Source organism: Vidua chalybeata, chromosome 9, assembly GCF_026979565.1.
Source record: "Vidua chalybeata isolate OUT-0048 chromosome 9, bVidCha1 merged haplotype, whole genome shotgun sequence".
In the NCBI taxonomy this organism is placed as follows: Eukaryota; Metazoa; Chordata; class Aves; order Passeriformes; family Viduidae; genus Vidua; species Vidua chalybeata.
Window position 1 is genome coordinate 27,435,083 of NC_071538.1, and position 22,578 is coordinate 27,457,660.

Here is a 22,578-nt window from a genome sequence, read left to right on the forward strand (position 1 = left end):
GACTCATTCTCCAGCAACATTAACCATGACTATTTCCCCTTTTTTTCCTATTTTGACAGGACTATTATGTGGTTATTTTGTGTCCTACGGAGATGGATGCTCAGGTCCGAAGGGTGTTACAAATCCCAATGTGGTCCCAAAGAGTTATCTATCTGCAAGGCTCAGCCCTAAAAGATCAAGACCTATTGAGAGCTAAGTAGGCAAATGTTGACCATTCTTTTTTACTTTTTCATTCATACTGTTTGATAAATAACTTCAGCAAGCAACAAAATCTGTGCTAGAAGGAAAGTCATGTTTATTTAGAAGGCGAAGCAAAGCTCTTTGATAGAACATGTTTTTCTTAATATCTGAAATTTTGAACCCAATGTACAGTTTTGTTTTTTTAAGTTCAGCCTGGTAACATTAAGCAACTGTTCTGCTATACATACCTGAACTCTTCAGGGCCGTCCTCTTACCACATACTTCCACCACTTCTAAGAGATGCTCTCTGCCAATTAATAGCATGACATTTATCAAAACACATCAGTCAAGCACAGTTCCTCACACACACCTCCCCCCAGTGCTCAATCAGTTGAGCTGCAAAGGAATTCACAGTGGAATTCATGCAGAAGGGTCATCTCTTTAAACTCTCCAAAGAGAGGGAAAGGTGATTCTTAGAAAATAACTGATTTAACTCATCTGCATTGCTCTGTGTTGTAGATAACTAAAATTAAGCCATTATCTGTCAGGCTATTTGTTTCATTCTTTACCTGAGGGGAGTTATTTCCAAGAATCTCATCTGTGAGAAGCTTGATGAGCAGTATTACCTTCTCAGACTTCTGCCACTGAAAAAACAGTTTTTAAAATTTGACAAGACAAGAAAGCTTTGTTCAGGATTAGAAATTTTCTTTTGGAGAGATCCTACTTTCTTTTTTTTTTTCTTGCTTTCTTGCTGATTTCAAGAAGGAATTCATATGTGGATTTAGCTGACATTTGTTCTACACATTACAAGAATTAAAATTAGGCTGTTCCCTAAATATAATCTTGAATTTCACTTATAATAACCTGGAGGTAGTCAGCTGTGGAACTGTGCTTTTTCCTGCAGAACATGTAATTGAATGTACCTGTCACAGAATAATTTTCAACCTCTCCTGAGGGAAGAAGCATAGTGGGAATTTAATAGAATGTTGGATATGAAACCAAGTACCCAGTACCCAAGATGTTTGGTGTATTTCTTTTTAATGAGAACATAATGTACTGAGGAGCTTACAAGGCACATGATAAAATTATTCTAATAAATAAAGTTATGTTTACCAACAGCAGCAAAATAATCAATAAGGGTCTCGTTATCAAAATGTAGCCATATATTATATGGGAACCAATGTCAAAATAACATGATAAAGGTAACACCAAAATACCAACAGCTGGGTGACTGCATCAGTACTGAATAGCCAATTAACAAAACATTTTTGCAAAAAAATCTCATCTAATTTTACTGAATTTTCTTTGCTATAACTTTGATAAAGACCCTGTCTTCCCAGTACTACTCCTTTGCTTAGCTGAAATTACTCATAGAGCTCCCATGATTTCTTCTAATCAAAGACATAGTGAACTGGAATAGTTCATTTAATGCATATATACACAAAAATGTCTGTTATTTATGCCAAACACATTATTCTTGTACATCTACCCAACTTTCTGCTCTCACCAGGCAAGACAAGTCTATTATCTGCTCCCTCTTGTTCATTCTTACCAGTAATAACTTGTGCATATTTCACTCTTACACACCAGGCAGGCTGGTGCTGTTTATTCACCTTCCATATTCATGACAGATAAATACTTTGCAAATTAAGTTTGAGGCCACTCTGCTTTTACTACTTGGACACAACTTTTACCGTCACCAGTGTAAGAAATGAGAACAGACTCAAATTTGTGTTCTGTTTCTCTGTGCAAGACTCTGACTGTGAGACACGAGTCCAGAGAGTACCTGCTTGGGCAGTGACAGGTTTGTCTCCTCTCTTCCAGGATGGACAATGCTGAAGCCTGTTTCATCCTGAGCAGCCGCTGTGAGGTGGACAGGACAGCAGCTGTAAGTTGGGGAGGGAGAAATGAGAGGATGGACAGGTTTTACTGCCCTTACTCCCTCTCAGCTCTTTTTTATGCAACAAGGGCAGAATAGCATAGAAGTACTCTCAGAGTAGATACATAGATACATTGATAACTGGTCATTAATCACTTCCAAGAATGGTACTCTGTCAATATTCAAAGTACTTGACCTGCTCTAGATATTCAATTTAATCAGTTGTATTTATTAAATCAGAAAAGAGACATCAACTGACTGGTATATTCACAGCTAATGAAGTAAAGCCTGAACTCAACTTTATAAATAAATTTGTGACTAATACAAGTAACCAATATATATGAGACTATTTGACCATTTTTCATATTGGCCAATTTAAAAAATGAAAAATGGCAAGATTCTCTAAATAAGTTTCTATGGGTTTGCCCATGCTGGTTGTTATTTGCAGTCAGGTAAGTTACTGTCCACAAATGAGCACAGCTAACACAAACTTCTGTGCAGTGCCTCTGTGATAAAAGAATAAAACTGTATGAACTAGAACTCTTCCAGCTAATGAGATTATCTACTGATCACAGATATCCAGAAAAAAAATTCCACTGAGGATGAATTTATGAACATAACTTGAAATCTTTCACCATGTGCACTACAATAAATTATTATGTGTTGCCTCATTCAGTTCAATCTTGAACTCCAAAGGGGTTCAGTATTAGTCTGAATATCCCTGAAGATGCTTATAAACTGACTAACAGGACAGAACCAGTATTTATAATTCAGTAATTATGTTTTAACAATCTCAACTAAAAATACTGTTTTAGTGCTACATTGTAAGAAATAGTAATTATTTTTCTAAATGTTGAAAAGAGATACAGTAAAAATGGGAAATGAGAACTTTGCATTATATCTGTAGCATTATTTAATATATTTTCTATCACTTATTACTTCATCTGGCATCAGAACTTTGTTAAAAGATCTTAGCTAAAGATCCTGTTCTGGACCCATCCCTTGCAGAAATTCACTGAGTTCCCTGAGACATAAACCTGTGCTCCTGCTATAACATTTAAACTTACTGACCTAAGGACTTTGAATTTGATTAATCAGCAATAGACTCCTGAAAACACAGCAGTGAAAGCCACTGAACTGGCAGTAAGTAATCCCAGAGCAGTCAAGCAGGCAGGCCTACTGCTTGGAAGTGACAGAGGGTGTGGGGTATTTAAAATTAAGAACAAGCAAGAGTTCTTGCAAATACCTGGAAAAATACCTGTAACTTGTAGGAGACTGAAAAATTCCAAATTAGCCCAAGTGTCTTATCTAAATCAGCCATGAATTCAGAATAAATCAGCTACAAGATCTCATTCTGCAGAATGCACTTGAGAGTTGCACAATGGTTACAAACGGGAAATCCCATAAAATCAGAGTGTGTGATTTACACTGCACTGGGAAGGTTTATGCAGCACTAAGGACAGCAACACCACCAGTCAGCTGTTCATCTCTGCTCATAACTGCTTCAGAATTTATGCAAAGAAAAGACAATTTTCAGCTCTGCTGGACTGTGCTGTAGGGCAGCAGTGGGCTCTGCACGGAGCTCCCAGAGCTCCCGTCCATTGTGGCCAGCATGGTGCAGGTTTGGCTCTGGAGCCATGGCCCACTGCAGCTCTTCCTTTCTGCCCTCAGGAAACATCAGAATGGTACCTGGCACACTTCAGCTGCCACTACAGACTTCTATCAAATCTCATTTCTCTTTGTACCTGGAGCACACAGACAGGCACATCTCACCAAAGACTCTCTCCTGGTCCCTTCCCCTGGGCCACAATGATATTTCAGGGTCAGTGGGATCTGAAGCTTTGAAACAAGGTGTCACCTCTCTGCCTTGTTATCTCTTTTGCTGTCAGATTACCTTTTCACAGAGAATGCAATTATTTATACTGCAAGTAGAAAATTCTTAAATTTTTTAAAAAATATTTTGTCTTGCTGCCCCCTAGGGCTGTGAAATGAAATTTATTGGATTTCCTACACTGCTCCAGCCTCATGTTAGTGTACAAAAGGTGTGTTTGTCACAGGGCTGAAGGAAGTTCAGCTGTCATCCCAGTAACAATCTTTATAAGTACCACTGATTTTCCACCCTGGTGTTGTTGAGAAGCTGACAAACTGATAAAAGATCCTTGGATCCTCTCCTGTGCATGACAGCTGTCAAAATAAAAGGAGGAGATTCCTGACCAGAAGAGCTGTTGTTACTCAAGTGATTTTTTGATGCCCATGAGGGTTTTTATCCCCCCAGCTACAGTGCTCAAGCAGATTTACTCATTTGCCATGGATACTCCTGGCTGTTCATTGCTTGCTATTTTGTTAGTTAATAACTTCTAGTGACAACACTTCTACTGTTGCTGACAGCTTTGTTCTGAGGCTTTCTGAAAATTCAGAGATGGTCCAATTCAAGCTTGCACCTTTTTTTCCCCCTTCATTAATCAAACTGTGTGACTCTGCTGTACTGGTAATCTAAGTTACAATGCCTTAATGGCATCACAATACAGTTGCAAACATAGTAGGATATAACTAATTTATCAAGTTATGTGTGGCAAAAAAAGATTCAATTAAGAGAACTACTTTAAAATACATATTAAATACATTTCCTTGAGTTCTTATGATTTAAATACACCCACTTTAAAACTTGCAGCTTTTCATACATGAACTTAAATATCACCTCTGTATTAATCACCATTTGTATCTGTGGTAATTTTTTGATCACTGACTGCAGTTCATTGTGTGGAGGTGATGTCGAAGAGAGTATATTTTTTCACTCACCTTCCAAAGAAACAAATACTTAATAATGGGAACAGAACCATAATGTCGTTTCAGTTACCTCTGTTTGTTGTGTGTACATATATACCATATATTGGGAGAAAGGTTTTTAAAGTGACTGCAGTATAGCATAGAAATTGCTACATTTTAAAACAGAGAGCCACAATACTGCATGAAGAGACTGAATCTCTTCAAACAGTATGAAGAGACTAAGAAATCACTTAAGGTGCCTACCTGTATTTTTCTTTCTTTCCCCTGGACTGCTTCTTCAGAGTGGAATTTGGGAGAAGAACTGAGCAAAAAACTTGGGAACCAAATAACCAGCTTTTGTACACAAACACATGGACAGACCAAATGGAAAGAGAAAAAAAGAAACAATAATGCAAGGTTATTAGATGAACAGTGCATACCCACTGAGATGATCTATGGGTCTAGGTTTGTTCGAGTTTTTAACAAAATAGTGTAATTTGAATCATTTTATAATGAAATCTTCATTCTTATATTTAACAATCATTGCATATTCTGATAAAACCAAGCTTTTAAAAATATAATTAAAACAATCCAAGAAAATATGTTACATAGAGATAACTATATTTCTAGGCATGTAACATAGCTATGTGACAACCATCTAGCCCATTACCCAGTCATTTGCTGCTTCTAAGCTGTGTTGGTGTGACATTACCTTAAGAAAAACAGAAAAAAAAGCCAACAGCACACACACACACAAAATCCTGAGGAGGGTAATTTGCCATATGTTACAGAAAAGTAAAAAAAAAAAAAAAAAAAGTGGCTGCATACAAGGAAAACCTACAGCATGTTAAACCCAAGCTTTTAAATCTCCTGACTGGGCAGAACAATCCTACTCCTATGAAACTACTAATAAGAAAAATGTGAAATAAGATATTTTTCCATCCTCTTATGACTCCATTCTAGTTTTTCTAGTAGAAAAAGTACTTGCTAACATCTCAATTGATAATGAAATATTATAGTTTGAAAATGTCAATTTCACTCTGTTCCAGGCAGAGATTTTCCCTTGTGCTCACGAGTCTGAAACCTTTTCTTACTGCTGATGCTGCAAATGTAATGAATCATTCTTTTTATTTTATCTTTAAATATCACCAGTTTCATGACTAGGCAAGGCATTTCAATCCAGGCATGGCTTCCTACATATAGCTCTTTATTTATTTTTGTTTTGAAATTAATAAAAAGTGATGGATGATAACCTGGAATTAGTCTTACTTCACAAAATTCAAAATATGAATGCATTATCACATAGATGACTTTTATGGATAGCAGCATTCACCCTACAGTTAACTCCTTCTTGCCATGTGGTAATAAGAACAAAAACTAACAGCCTGAAAAATCTCTTGGAATCTTTGGTTAATAGCTGGCTACATCCTGACATCAGTTGTGCAAATGTTTTAGTTCCACAAAAATTCAGATCTGCTTTTAATTAAACTGATAATTTTAGAATTACCCACAATTTTAAACTCTCAGTTGCTGGTGTCGTCATTTAATGCTATTTTAATTATGAATCTCTTTGGATGGACATCTATGCTACATAATTCTTGATGAATTGGACATGACTAATCACTGCCATCTTAAGTTTTCACACGATCATTCCATATCCAAACGCTACCCTTTTCCAAATAACACAACCATTAGCATTTGCAGAAAGATAGTGGAGGTTCAAAATACCTTATTAGTGGAAGATTTCTGGAAATTATTAAGTAGTAGTAATTTTATCACTTGCACATAACTTGCACATAAACATTCATACCAGCTGGTGCCACATGGTCTTAAAATGAGTTTTCTTCAATGGAGCAAGTCTGAGAATAGATTCCTTTTCTAGTCTGACATGGTTGTTTGTATTTCATTGGCACTCCCTCATACTCTTTCTTCTAGGATCACCAAACCATTTTAAGAGCATGGGCAGTTAAAGACTTTGCTCCAAATTGTCCTTTGTATGTTCAAATACTGAAGCCTGAGAATAAATTCCACATCAAGTTTGCAGGTAAGTGGAAGATTGCAGTCATTTGAAGCACTCGTTAGTGTTTGACAGTTTGTTTCATGAACACAAGCAAAGTGAGAATCCCTGGGCATATTTATGACTTAGAAACTGCATTTTTGTAAAATAATACACATCCTGGCAAGGGTAAAGACTTACTTACAAGCACTTTTAAGAATTAATAGTCTTATGCTACGTAATATAGAGAGTATGATTATTTGATGTATAACTACTCCTTTATTCCAGATCCAGGTAAGTCTCCAGCTTACTGTACCTGTGGCTGTAATTAATTTCTGTCTACTGAAACATAGTTACTAAGGGGTGTATAAGAAGATCTACTCAGATTTAGTCCAACAAATGATTGAGGGAGAAATTTTCTCATTGGATTGTTTTTTACCGAGTGGTATGGAAAATATGATTTTAATTACTTAATATTACTTAATATTTTGGAAAAAGACATATAATTTAATTCTGTATCTAGTAAAATGCATGCCTTAGAAACCATGGCATAAAATGCAAAATGATCTTAAGAAATCCGAGAAAATCCACTCCTATAAGAAGAGATTACCAACTTTTATTTGACAAACTATTTCTCTGCATTATGTGTTTCTCTTTCTTTCTGTCTATATCTAAAAAGTCACATATGTAAGTATATAGATGTACATATGCTCATGTGCAAAAACACACAAATGTTTTTGGAGAAATAGCTCTGAAGTAGAAGAGAAGCTTTCCTTTTCAGCTGCAATTTGGAAAATACAATTTTCTTGAATGATATTCCAAGGAAGAAAAGATTGCTGATTCATGCAAAAATAAAACCAACTCTATGGAAAAATATTAGTCTCCTCCATCATCCCAGAATGTGATGAAAAAGTAAATTCCAGCAGAATGGCTCCAGAGCAACAGTTAAAGCTGTAATTTTAAAAGCTACGTAATTTACCACTGGGTTAGAAAGAAGAAAAACCCCATCAGTAGCAGTTCTGAGGTTATAAAAGTGTAATCTCAAGCTATGAGATGGCACAGAGGCTCATGCTGTGATGAGAATGATGGTACTTTCTCATCTCCCTCTTAAAACCACCCAGCACAAACGTAATCCCTGCTCCCTTAGCCATGGCTGCTTTCCTTTATCAGTAACTGTGTTCATTTGTTCTTCCAAATTATGCTTTTAAGAGAGTTTCATTATTCCTAATGGCTTGTCTCTGTAAGAGCTTATATACAACTAGACTTTTAAAACAGAGGCAATTTTTCATGTCTTTTTGAAATGTTATAGAATTTGGACCATATTTAAAAAAACAAAAAAAACCAAAACCAAAACCAAAAAAAACCAACCAAAATACCTGGAAAACTTCCTTTGGTAAAATTTCTTTCAACTGAACTTCAGCATCACCACTGGATGTTCCCCTACTGCAAATGGTTAGGCAGTGCTGGAGCCATGAGAACAATATTTTTTGGCATACATTTTCCTGAGAGAATCCCCTTTGGTATTAATGTCACCCAACACTTCATCATCCTGAAACATGTACCCAGTGGGGGCTGCAGACTACAGACCTGTCCAGAGTGTTTACCAGTGAAATTTGTCACAACCATCTGGAACATTTCTCTAAGTGCTTTTCCTATTATGATTCAGAGCTGCTTTATTACTGCTTTAATGTAAAAGCTTCTTTTAAATCTGATATTCCTTGAAAAAAATGACTGTTTTCTTCCAGAGGTTTCCCAAAACAATACTGGGCATTTCTGTAAACCTGAAATATTCAGTAATAGGATTTCTGCTTCTTCCTTTTATTTTTTTCCTTTACACACAGATTTAGAGACTACAGCTGTCAAAAATGAAGTTTTTGAATTTAGAAGAAATACAACCAGATAGTCCTCCTAACTAAAGTTTAACTTTTAACTACATTAAAAATGTATAAAGCACTAGAAGTCCAGTTTCTCAGCAGCTTCTGTTAGGTTGTCCAGCCCTCCTAGATTGCATGAGGCAGTCATGAAATTCAGACACTGACTGCATATTCCTATAGGAGTAGGGAACGGTATATGGGAAAAGTAATTGTTATAATGTATTCCCACCCTGTGAACAAGATTTAAACATCCTCCCTGTCTTTAATGAGAGAATGAGAACTTATTTTTGTCCTCAAAGCAAGAGAATGGAGGCACCTTGGCCAGGCTTATATGACCTGTCAGAAAGTCAGGTTTCCTGACTTTCCACCTGATGTCACATACACATCCTTGCATTCTGTGCCTTCTGATATTTTTTACAGTGGATTTTAACTACTTTGTTTAAAATATTAACCTACTTACATTGCTACAGTGGCATAAATGTTTATGCCAGCAAAGCCCTTGGCAAGTTTAAGGTGTGAACACTTTCAATACACATCCACTATTAACATGACAGTAATCAGATGGGCAACTGCCTTATCTCTTAAGCTGAAATGCTTTGATTTCTCCCTAGTAATTTCCAATATAAAAATGCCTTGACATGCCCAGTTTTTCTTTCAATAATGCTGGGAGTTACATTCTTAATCTTCCCACTTCTCTTTCAAACACACAAGGCTACAAAAGGCCATAGAAAAATACCGTTGGTGCAAGTTCCTGGCCTTGCATTTCAGTACAAATGGGAAATAAAGCGAAGATTTTCTACAGGAGTGCAATATATTTATGCAATTCAGAGACAACTAAATTCACTATTTTCTGAGCTGAACTTAAAACTTTTATAATTTTTGTGTGTGTATGTGTGTGTGTGTGTGTGTGTATATATTCTTTACTTTGAATATTTGGAAATTATATATAATTACAATTCCAGGAAATGGGGATACATTTTGACATTCTCTATTTATTCAAAAGGCACCCATGAATTAGCACAGATTGTTGAAGTCTGACATCAAAGCCTCAGTAGTTTATTTCAAAGAAACAGAGTCCAGATTCACTGAAATGGATATTGAATGCAGCAGATGATTAATCTGTCCAATTACAGATAAAAATAGTCTAGAGGTAATGGATGGGCATTTTTCTCTATCAGATCTGGTAGTGGTCATGTTAACTTATCAAATTGACAAAAGTAGGGTTTCTCAGAATAATTGCCAGGTCTAGGTCATTCTTACCACATGGCTGCTGCTGCAGGCATAAATCAGTATTTTGAGTCTGTTCTATCCTCAGCAACATCACAGAAACCATAACTCACCCCACTGCATTACTACATCCATTTGAGACAGACTTAGCAACAAATCTTCTGTCAAATATATTTTCAACAGAAACAGCAACTTACGGAAATTCTACATGTAATATTTCTTTAGTATAAAGTCAATCAAAATACTTGTTTTTCTGGCAAGCTGATTTGATATATTTAATATTCACTTCAAGACAAACTGCAGTTTCCTGGGCTGCCTCACTGTCACACTGGATGAGTAATTTGCTGATTCTGATACCTGCTGTCAGGGGACACAACTGATGTCCCAGACCTGAGGAGTGGGAGAGCTGTCATCCAGCTGCTCACTTCTGAAAGATGCAGCAGATAAAGTTCTGTGTCATCATCCTCAGTACAAGTCCTGAGCACACACAGAAAACACAGTAACGTTATAGGAAAGCTGTAAACTGTCAAATAATTGGAGAAACGAGCAAGGCATTTTTGACCTGGTCTGTGTCTAATACAAGAACTTACCTGCAGAAGGTCAAAGTCTCCAACAGGTGCAGAAATAGTCCACAAGTCCAGCTCCAAGGCTCCTGATGTGGAAACACTTGACAACACCATGTGAATCTCTTACAGACATGATTAAGGGACTGTTGTAGGACAGCAATCTCGGTTTGCTGTGTGCTGTATTCTTTGGTAACATTATATTTTACATAAACATCTGCCAAGAAAGTTCACCATATATGTTAGAGAGTGGAGTGCATCTGGAGACTGAAGTTACAGTTTTCATCTTCATTGTGCCATCTGTGATTTATTTAACTTCCATTTGTATGTATTTAGGCCAGCATGTACAATTGGGTTCAAATACAAGATCTGAAATAACAGATGATGAAATCATTACCTTGTGTATTTTTTCTTTCTTGTATTTTCAAAATGTTTAGCTATAATATGACAACATTCCATTCAAAAAATAAGGGGAGGTTATTTGGCAAAATCCTCTACAAATTAAAAAATAGCAAGAGTTCTCTTTCCTTCAGTGTCAGGAAGTTGGTATACACTTGCATAAATCTTTGTCATCTCACTAATGGTAATGGACTGCAGATATTCCATTGAAGCCACAGACTATGCCTTACCCTCTCTGGTTTGAAATTCAAGTAGGTTTATTAATGGCATATGGTCAACTAAAAGAACATATTTCTATCTGAAACATGTTCTGCAGAAAATATTTAATTGCTATAGCTGAAATATATTTACAGGAAGAAAAATCTCATTTTGTCCTACATTTGACAGTGTCTTTATATAACTAAATTCATCCCTTCCTTATGACATTTAAGTAAGCCCTGATCTTCAGAAAATAGGAGAATTAATTACTCAATTCAGTAGTAAATGATTCTGTTACTGAAAAGCCTCTAGATATTTCAAAATAAAAGGAACAGAGAAGGCACAATATGCCTTCACTTTTATTTTCAGGAAGTGTCATGCTTATAGCTATACTATAAATTTTGTCAGGAAAGCAGCTTAGGGAGGCAAGGTGGTTCTAAGGATTTCAGTGACACGTTGGTGAAACCAGAAGCAGATATGCATAATTCAGGTCTAGCTGGGGAGGTTTGCTTGCCTTTACTCAGCAATTTTCATGTGCCTATGTTTTTGATCATCAGCTGTTCTACTTGTAATATTCTTTCTGATTAGAAGCAAATTCTGAAACCATTGAAACAACCAAATAGCAAATTCAGAGGGGGAAAATCTGACTTAGTACTAAATGCCTTTGTGGTTTTACAAAACCTCTCTGACTTTGTTTCTACACTGACAAGCAGTTAGAAATTTTGTGCTTATCCCTTTTTATCGCCGTTTCAATACTGTCACAGGTATATGGGAATTACATTAAAGAATAATTTCTATTTCCTTTTCATGCCATCAGCAAGCACTGGAGAGCATTTAACTGTGATATGGATTTAAAACAGTATCCATCCATGTTAGATAGCATAGATAGGGATAATCATACACAGCTGATTTCCAAGGTTCAAGCAGAAAATTAAGATCTTGGGCCAACTTTTGATTGATCCATCTTCACCATTTTCCTAGAAAAGGAAGTGATAATTCTGTTCATTTGAAAGTATTTTTGTAAAACAATTTGTATCCTTCTTTTTTTTTTCCCTACAGATCATGTTGTATGTGAAGAGGAATTCAAATATGCCATGTTAGCTTTAAATTGTATATGTCCAGCTACTTCTACATTAATCACTCTGCTGGTTCATACATCTAGGGGACAGTAAGTATATACTACTATAAAAAAACTCCCAAAGAAAAAAGTCATAGCTGAAATGAAAAACGTCATAGCTGCTATTTGGAAAACAGTTTCCCCTGAATTCCCACACAACTACAGTTAAAAAAAAAAAAAAGGAATTTTCTGCACAATAAAAGCATCAAAATGCCTTACTCAAGGCAGTATAGTTTTGAATAGAATACCCCCTCCCCCCAGTATTTAAGAGTTTGTTGCATGCTATTGGGCCACTTTTACGATATAAAATATTAAAAAAATTGTATTTCTGGTTTAGTAGATTGAAGTGTCTCTATCACTGAGTTCTACTTAGGAGCACTAAGAAGTCCTAAAATACCTATTCTAATAGGTTAATTTGAAGATCTGTTTCAATTAACAAAAAAAAAAAAAAGTTTTTTTGATGACATATGGTATTTGCTCTTCTGTGCCTGTATGTTAAGAGGCAAATACATGATTTTTAACACGACCACACTGCTGGAAGGGGTGCAGAATTATGGTATCTCTGCAGAGTGCATAGTCACAGTAGGCCTTCTCTGAATTCACTAAAATAATTTTACCACATCTGGTGTATCTCTTTTATGCTGTATTCTTGGAATAATAAGGTGTTCTTGATTGAAATGTCGTGGGCACACAGATGCAATAAAGAGTGAATCTCTAAATATATTTGTAGAAATGGAAGAGCTGCATATACACTACATAAGTCTTGTAACATCCTAACTTCTTTTTCAAGTAACCATGAACCCAGTATATATATATATTTATAAGCAGAGTTATTTAATCTTCTGTATGACATTTCTAGTATTCCCCTTTGCCCAGAATGGGGAAAACAGAAATTTTTCCTAGAGCTGTTACTATTGAGAACAGCAAATGTCAAGATTTTAGTGGCACTGTGCACTAGAATGTCCTAGCAGGAAGACAACAAAACATTGTTTGGATACCTGCTGAGCACTGTGGTGAAATACATTCTTTATACTTTTTTTATCTGCCTACCTTTTAATTCTGTAACATGCACAGAATCCAGAGCCTGTTCCAGTTATTTCATATTACATGGCTGTAAAAGAAGAGCAGGGTTCCTAACAGCTGTCACGGAATTTTCCTTCAGCACAGACCCAAACACAGAAAAGGGAATTGTTTTCTGCTGTACTTAGGAACTTCAGCATTTAATTGTTTAACACAGTCACATTGATCATTTACAGATCCCTAACTGTGATGCAAAGTAACTGTCACAAAATTCAAAAGTGCTTAAGATTTCTTTTGCAATCAGAATAAATAGATGTAAGCAGCATAATAAAAGTAACTGTTTTCTAGTCCGGTCATTGTATACTAGGAGCAAAAAGAAGAAAGTTTTTGCATAAATAGTTGTAGCATTACTTTGAATCCAGAAGGACTAAAATAATGTGTGGTTCTGTAAGAATGTACAATATATGTTACTGTAAAAATACTTCTCTGTATTTATACAGAAAGACTGAAAAAGTGAAAATGTCTAGTTATTATTTATCTACTGTAGTCAGCACTCTCCAGAGCATTTATTTTCAGACAGACTCAAAAATAATGGCATTTTTCATTGTACTGCAGACATAAAGCTGCTTTGGATTTGACCAATTTATAGTTCAGACAGGGTTGTTTTTTTTGCTTTTCCAGATGTATTCTGCTGTTGAGCAAGAGGTAAATTAACTGCTAGTTGTTAAAATAGGTGACATTACCTTTATTTATGTGTATGAAAGGTGAAGTCAGATGAGCAATTGAGTTTGGCTAAGTAAAAAGATCAGGTGAAAACAGATTATTTAAGCTACAAATAAAAATTTTATATACATGTATTTATAAACCAAACCAAATACTAAATTAGATCTACATAATGAAAATAATTTGTTAAATAGACTTCCAATGTTAATAGTGAACTACTTTCCTTTACATTAGTTCCTGTTTAATTTTTCTTTTATTATCATGGTTGCTATTAACACCTGCATGAAACCTTATGCAGGACTCAAATTTTAAATACCTGTTAAGGAGGTGCAGATAATCCTGTTGTCTTCTCAGCTGTTTATGGAATTCAAAACTTTAGTCTGTGAGACACCAAAATTCTACCTTGAATCTTATTTATAATCTCATTATCAACCTTGATTAATAATCTTAACATTTATCTTTAACTGTTATCTGATTATCTAAACTAGTAATACAACTCTGTTTGGGTTTGTGTGATGATACAAAATACTGGAAGAAAATAACCTTTCTGACTTGAAGTTAATGTGATCTTTACAGTACAGCCCCATGGGAAGCTTTCAGACAACTCACTGGAACGAAGCAGACATTAAACAGGTGACCATTTTATTTTAGGGGGAAAAGTGAAATAAGGGAAAATGTTCTGAAATTACATGGCTAGTTCTGCTGTTCTATACCTAGTACACTATTTATAGTGTTACAACAAAAATGGTTTACTTATTTTCATCTTGAAACAAAATGTTTCCATGAAGAGAGTTAAGAAACATAGTACAAAAGAAGAAAAATACAAATTGTGTCAAGGTATTAAGAATGTATAAATGAGCATTAAAGGAGCATGTCCCAGGATCTTGAGATCTTTACTCCAAGTGGCAAAACACAGGACACACTTGTCAGATTCATGACCTAGCTGCACATATCTGTGTATATATGCATCCGTTACCTCCCGTGAAAATCATGCAGGCAGAACCTTGTTTCCATGTAAAACTTAATCAAGAAGTTCCCATGAGCTCCAGGGGATGCAAGTGTTGGGGTTGCTGAGGTTTGGAGATTTCCACTGAACTGTTTGCATTAAGGGCAGCAGCTGCATAGAGTAAAGGCTGATCTGCTTTGTAATTTATTTTCTTGCACTAGAGAAGAGAAGCTCTGTACTTGTAATAGTCCACAAGACACAGGAACCAAAAATACCCAGAGGCTATAAAGATCACTGATAAGCAAATGCAGAAAAATCTCTTACAGATCAAATGACCAAATACAAATGACTCTTTCCTACATAAGTTGTTAATGATACTCAGACAGGAACCAGAGTCTGCCACAAAGCAGGTGAAGGAACTGTCTTTATGAATATAATGAGAATGCTGCTGGTTTTACCTGTCATCTTCAAGCTGCCATGGATCTACTTATTATAGTGTGATTTCAAAGTAATTGAGCCACCTCTCTCCTGATATTAAAGTACATACTCTTATATGTCTATTACTTAGCAGAAAATGCTCTTTAATATATTAAAATAATCTCTGTACTTAAAATATTACCAAGATTTGATCTCAAATACTTCTTTCAGATTAGCCTATGGGACCTTTTCAGTAGACATTTGTAGTTCCTATTGACATGAAATACCATTCTTATTAATAAGAATTTTGCATTAAGTGTTAAATTATTCTCTTTATGTTTCAGGGAGAGTCAGCAATCACCAGAACAATGGCAGAAAATGTATGGCAGATGCTCTGGTAACGAAGTGTATCACATCAGCCTGGAAGAAAGTACATTTTTTGCAGAGTATGAGGGGAAGAGTTTCACATATGCTTCTTTCCATGCACATAAAAAGTATGTTTATTTTTCTTATCAGCCATCAAAAGTTGAAAGAAATAATTACTTGTTTTGCCTGCAACATAGCTCTGCACTAAAGGCACAGTACTGCACATTGATCTGTTCCTGGGTTTAAGTATCTGGCCACTAATATGGATCTATTTCTGTGAGTTGGAGCTGGTCAGGTAAAAGCTGATGTTCATTCTGTACAGCCCATCTCAGTCTAAGAGAATACTATTTTATAAAGGATAGGCTGGACAACCAGAAAAAAAAGGCACTTTTTGAAGGTTTTGCAAGAACACCAATCCTTTTCCAAGTCCAAAACAATCTAGAAATGAATGGGTGGGAGGATGTGGGTTTTTTTTTTTATTTATTTAGGACTCAGCTGGAAATATGGCTTCTTTGTGGCATGCTGATATTATGGGAAATGTTCAATTTAAAGTGTCACATGGTACATTCTGGTGATTGTTCAAACATAAAACTCTTTTTCTGTTAGATGATAACATACCTACTTTAAGGTCCAGGTGATACATCACTTATCCAGTGCTGCTCTGTGAGATGAACATCCAAAATAAACACAAATCATGTATGTTTGTATATATTTGATAAAATAACCATTTATCAAACCCTAAATGCTGGGTTTATTCTCATATTTAATTAAGGAGAGAAAGAGGTTTTTTTGCTGTAATTCCTTATTTTCTATCACTAATCAAATACATTTTTAAGAGTGAATTGCAAAAATAAATTATGAAAATGGTTTCCATTACTTATAAATAATGGAAGAATTTAACATGATTAATAAATTTCCATATCTAGGACTATTATAAAGGACTATTCATCTGACAGAAAAAAATCAACTAGACCAACATTAGGAGAATATTATGGGCATTACGAAAAACACTCAACTGCCTAAGAATTCATGAGCTCATAAAATCTGCTTGATTTGATGTGGCCTATTTAGCAGAACACATTTTTCAAACATCCTTGTCATCCAGGAAGCTGCAAATGTTCATAATGTGCAAAGAAAATAAAAATATACCTGGGGTTCATTTTTGACAATGGAAATTCTGGTGTTTGCAGGACTATGCAAAATGAACCATGCCTTTCCTTTTCTAATTAAGGTTTGGAGTCTGTCTGATTGGTGTTAGAAAGGAAGATAACAAAAACATTTTGCTGAATCCAGGTCCTCGATATATCATGAGTTCTACTGATATATGTTTTTATATAAATATCACCAAAGAAGAGAATTCTGCTTTTAAGAAGCAAGAAAAGCATAGAAAAACCCATGAATCAAAATTATCTTATCATGGAGCTTCTAGGTTACCAGTACACAGTATAATAGCCAGCATGGGTAAGTAAAAAAAAAAAAAAATTACATCACAATATATTCTTATTTAATGAGTAGTACATTTTAAAGCATCTTCCTAAACTTTTAAGAAACTATAATTATGAATAGAAAAAATTAATATAACAGCTTCAAACATTTGCCCCCATACTTTAAAAAATTCATAGACAAACAAACAACAAAAACCAAACCCAACAAAAGAAAAACCCAGACAAAAATGAAGAAGCAGACAAATCAAAACCCCCAAACAAACAAATGGAATTTGATTCTCTTTTACTTGACAAAGTGGAATTAAACTACTTAAGACTGTGGTATAAAAAAATAATGATGAAGTGTACGCAAAGCAAAACAAGTGGGTAAATCATATTAGTACTTTGTCATTCATACCTGATTGTTTGTAGGAAGTTTTCATGAGCTTCTTTAATTTAAAAAACACCATAAGTAAAATCTGCAGGTTGTTGGTGCATATTAATAAGGACTGGTTATATAAGGTATGATTTAAAAGAGGTACTTAGCAAGAAGACATAGACTAATTGTCAGGAAAATTGTTGCTTTCCTTGTAGCACAGTTTAAAACTTTATTTTAATGGAATAAACACAACCAGCATAGTGCTGCTGTCAGTCCTTTGCCATGCAGCCAGGCAATCCCCAGTAAATCTGGGGATGTCCTTCAGACGTTCTGAGCAGCACTAAGGAGATGTTTTCCCTGTCCCTAGGGACCGTGGCCATCGATTTGCAGGACACCGGGTGCCGCGGGGCCAGCGGGGCCACCCTGGCCCTGCCGGCCGAGGGGGGCAAGGAGGGCAGGAGGCCCAGCATCGCCCCGGTGCTCGAGGTGGCAGACTCCTCCTCCCTCCCCACCTGCGACCTGCTCAGTGACCAGTCAGAGGATGAAACCACCCCGTCCGACGACGAGGTCTCTGCCGGCTTTGAGTACGTACATTAAATGCAAAATGAAGTGAAGAGTTAATGCTATATAAAAAGCATCGATAATCTTTTTTTGAAATGCAGATCAATCTGAGCACTTCTAGGAAGCAAGTCCCATGAGGTACAATCATGGAATTATTCCATCCAGGAAATGCTAGAAAGCCATAAGCCTGCTTAGAAATACAAAAACACCTAACAGATAAGCTCTTCTATTTGCTGGAGATTTTCTCTTTGCAGTTCTAAAAGCTATAGTCATGTATTACAATGCATTCATAACATATTCTAGGGCCTTTTTTTTTTTTTTTTTTTTACTTTTGTAATTATTAAGTGAGCACTCAACAAATTTGTAAACAGATAAGTATTCCTGTCATGAGAATGCAGTGATAATCAGATCATCCAACAGGCTTTTGAATGTTGGGGCTGGGTGTGTGACTTCAAAATGCAGGAATGACAAAAAAGCAGTACGGGACAAAATTATCCCATCTAATTCAAGATGCTTGTTAGTGTGTTACTGAAAGTAATGATGCATTACTCAGATAAACCCAGAAGATACAATCCTGCTGTGCAGATGAGCAATTACATTTATTGGGATTGCTGACAGGGGTGTTAAAACTGAAATACACAATTAAGCCAATGCCTCAACCAGCAGAATTTCTCATCTCCACCAGTGGCAAGCTTGAGAAGCCCCAGGGAAGATTATCAAGCTCCAGAGAAAAAAATAATGGGACAAGTCATCTTAAATGTGCAGACTGAAATACCAGGATTTAAAAGGTCTCCTGTAAAAAAAACACTAAGCCAATTAGAAATTTCACATCACTGGGAAGAGGATTTGCCATTTAGAATTTATTTCAGCCATTTTGAAAGTACATTATTAAAGCTAAAAGGTAATGACTTCACTCATTCTTGGCAAATGTTTGAAAAAAAATTGGAGAAGGAAGAGCAGAAGTACAGTTATTTCTGTTTTCTTTCCTTCCTTTTTTTTAATTTAGAAGTTTCCAGTTCAAAACACTATGGCAGCATACTATGATACAAGAGACTATTTTCAAAAACCCAAGCAAAATTCCTTCAGTCCCCAAAAGCATGGCAGCTTTCACTAAGTTCTGTTGAACTGGATGCAAATACATTCTTTTAACCTCTGTTAAACATAGTTCATTTTGTGTACTTGATCTAAAACTTGGACATAGGTATAAATATCCCATAAAACACTTGTGTAGACAATTGTGTTTTGGTAATTTCTATACTGAAAAATGTTTTATTTTTTTTCTATTTTAGGTATGCCAAAGGCTATCCTCCTTACTCTCCTTATATTGGAAGTTCTCCCACCTTTTGTCATCTTCTGCACGAAAAAGTACCCTTCTGTTGTCTAAGACTAGATAAGGTAAAGGGAGTTTCTGCTACTGGATAACTCTGCATTCTCATTTGTCTCTTGCATCTGAGCAGAGCTATATTCTCATTTCTCCTTAGAGATGAAGTTTGTGCAGTGTTTACTATAATACTGTATTTTCTATTCCTTTTCATCCCCAAGTGTTTATGGCTAACCAGGTCTCTATTGGGTCATCTGACACAATATTCACATCCACTGAACTTGTTTCTTACTTTGATTTTAGGGATGCCAGCATAACTACTATGAAGATGCCAAAGCCTATGGATTCAAAAATAAATTGATTATAGTTGCAGCAGAAACTGCTGGAAATGGCTTATACAACTTCATTGTCCCACTCCGAGCTTATTACCGGCCAAAGAAAGAACTAAACCCCATTGTATTACTGCTGGATAACCCGTAAGGAAAATTGGTTTTCTCCCTTCTCTTAAGTTTTAAACTCATTTTACCATTATTCAATAGATGACCCCTTTTCACATGGCCAGCTGAAAATCAAAAACATTATGGCACACTTATCTTTGAGCAAAGTTAGTGACAAAAATCATACTGCATGTTCACTCTCAGATTCAAAATTGACCTTTTATTGACTGTTAAAGGCCATAGTAAACTTATATGTTCTTATTCTTCATGGCCAATGTTTCAGCTAAGTTTTTTTTTTTTAATTACCCCCAAAAATGTGAATGTTACTGCTAAAATTAAATAGCTTAATAAACACTGTAAAAATCAAGCTGTATAACAGTTTCACAGCTACATGACAGCACTAACCTACTTAACACAATGCACTTACTGGCCTGGACCAGTTAGGTATATTTTTAATAACTCTACACTCAAAAGATAAACAGTTCTTTAAGCCAAAAGGACACCCACAGACACATTTTATCTAAAATTATTTAAAACCATGGATGAAAATTAAAACCTGCAATATTGTTGTTACTTTTATATCTCTTGATGACTGCTGGAATTTTTTGCATTTCTTGCTTTTGATATTTCAGAAAAATTTGCCAATGTCAAGACTGTTTAATTTATAATCTGTTAATTAATTAGCCTTTTGGGGTTTTTTTGCAACATTTTGGTACAGCTCAGCTACTTAAAATCACAGTTTGAAAGACACAGAAATGGAGGTTACTTGTACACAGAATAGCAGAACAACCTAACAAAGCAAATATGTCTTGTAGGTTGTGATTCCAGGGCCGACACTTCCATTTGCGTAGATCGGTTGCAGTTTAAGTGATTTTTTTCTACAAAGGCCTGCTGTGAAGTGTCCCACTTACCCTCAGGCAGCTCCTTAGTCACCTGTGGTGGTGAAACAGAAGGTTTTTATATAGGTACTATGGCATACAGTGAATTACACAAACTGAGAAGCCTAAATGAGGCTAAATCTCTTCCACTGGCATTGTGAGAGCAAAGCCATGGGCACAGGGGGCCCTCTAGTGCCAACTCCTTTTGCCAGCCCAGTGCCCAACTTCACACACTTCAATGCTGTTGTGACACTTCATAGCTAAACCCACTTTTGATTCATTAATGTGAAGTAAAAGCTCTGCTTGCTAATTAAACCAACACCCTTACTGTTGTCTCTCTCTATGCAGCGTTTGCAGTGGCTCCTCTGAAGGGGAGTAGGCTTGAAAGCAGTAGGTGTCACAAAACCCAAATGATGATTTGATTTCCACTGCACATTTTAATTAAGAATTGTTGATGCTTATTTTAAGTCCTCCTAAGACATCCATTGGAGTATAACTTGGTAGTGTGTCTTTGACGTTACTCATTTGTTCTTATATTTGGAATTGTCCTGTGCCATAACATTTCTGATTTTAGAGGTGCATTTATTAATATAAGCATGTTAATTCTGATCATACTTTACGATCACAGCAAACTGTTGATTCACAGCTTTCTGAAAACCTATTTCCTGCATAAACTAACATCATAATACCAAAGTTTAAGAAAGTTATTTTTAGAAAAAAAACCCAAACTACCAGTTGATTAAAATATTTTCGAAGAGATGCTGCTGTTGTGATACTGTGTTTCATTTTGTAATTCCATCTGCTGCTTAGGCCAGATATGCATTTTCTGGATGCAATCTGTTGGTTTCCAATGGTTTACTACATGGTGGGCTCTATCGACAAGTAGGTGAAATAACTGTTAGAAAACTTACCTTTGTAGTCTCAGTGGTTTGTTGTGTGTATTGTCATTGCATGTTTTAGTGTGTGTGTGTGTTGTAGTTGAGATGAGCTTTTTGCATGCATAGTCTGTGTCTTTGTGCTGTAATTTGGGATTTCAAATTTCTGATTTATAAAGGAGCTCATAAGGGAAAAGCATGACAGGGAGCACAAGTTAATATGCTCAAAAATATAAGATTAACACTTATTTAGGTGAGTTCATATGTTTCTACAAATGAACAGATTATAGCCCTGATACTAGTGTCAGTCTGTACTGAGTTATAATTTGTTGGAATTCATTGACTCAGGTTTTGTAAAGATAGCTACAGAACGTAAACAGTCTTGAATGTGTCCAAAAGTCTCATCTTCCAATACTTAAATTATCACTTACTCCTACATTTCTGTCTTCACCTCTGCTAATATATGTTTTGAATATAGGTTTGGCAACAGAACTTTAATGTGAAAATCAGGCAGAAACAAGAGAGGAGCAAGGACTCATGAATATTTTAGTAAACTCCTCTGTGTAGATTGAATTTAAAGAAAACTGCTTCACTACATAGTGGATATGAATTGGGGTTACAAGCCCATAATACTAATTTCCCCCTGTAGAAATTAAAAAACTTATTTCCTGCTTATAATAGTGATACAGTTACAGATTTACCTTGGTGATACCGAGTCCTTGAGAGGTTTACAAAGAACCCACAGAAATGCTGTTTACATTTTTTCCTATAAAGCAAGAAAGTGTTGCAGGTTATTAATATCTACTACTTTCTTAACTCTTAATTACATGATAATTATAAAAAGAACTCATAATGGCAGAATAATTAAATTGTTGCCTTTTTCCCAATCTGGAAATGAACTGTGAGATAATTTTAGTAGGGAGGTAATGTAAAAGGAAAAAGACAAAACCCAAACAGCATTAACATGCATACTCCAGAGGGAATACTCAAAGTAGTCAAAGTAATCAATAACTCAGATGTTAACTTGTTTGA

The 22,578-nt window shown here is 35.7% G+C and overlaps 1 protein-coding gene across 2 annotated transcripts in view; it reads left to right on the forward strand.

Moving 5' to 3' along the window:
• KCNT2 (potassium sodium-activated channel subfamily T member 2) overlaps positions 1-22,578 on the forward strand; it is a 115,555-nt gene that overhangs the window by 67,059 nt on the left and 25,918 nt on the right. For both annotated transcript variants that reach the window (XM_053950794.1, XM_053950795.1), the window contains exons 12-22: positions 60-196; positions 2,005-2,068; positions 6,761-6,869; positions 12,142-12,250; positions 14,519-14,575; positions 15,650-15,799; positions 16,903-17,132; positions 17,842-18,058; positions 19,325-19,430; positions 19,660-19,832; positions 21,482-21,553. In XM_053950794.1, the coding sequence (XP_053806769.1) occupies positions 60-196; positions 2,005-2,068; positions 6,761-6,869; positions 12,142-12,250; positions 14,519-14,575; positions 15,650-15,799; positions 16,903-17,132; positions 17,842-18,058; positions 19,325-19,430; positions 19,660-19,832; positions 21,482-21,553 (1,424 nt within the window). The remainder of the gene's footprint in view (positions 1-59; positions 197-2,004; positions 2,069-6,760; positions 6,870-12,141; positions 12,251-14,518; positions 14,576-15,649; positions 15,800-16,902; positions 17,133-17,841; positions 18,059-19,324; positions 19,431-19,659; positions 19,833-21,481; positions 21,554-22,578) is intronic.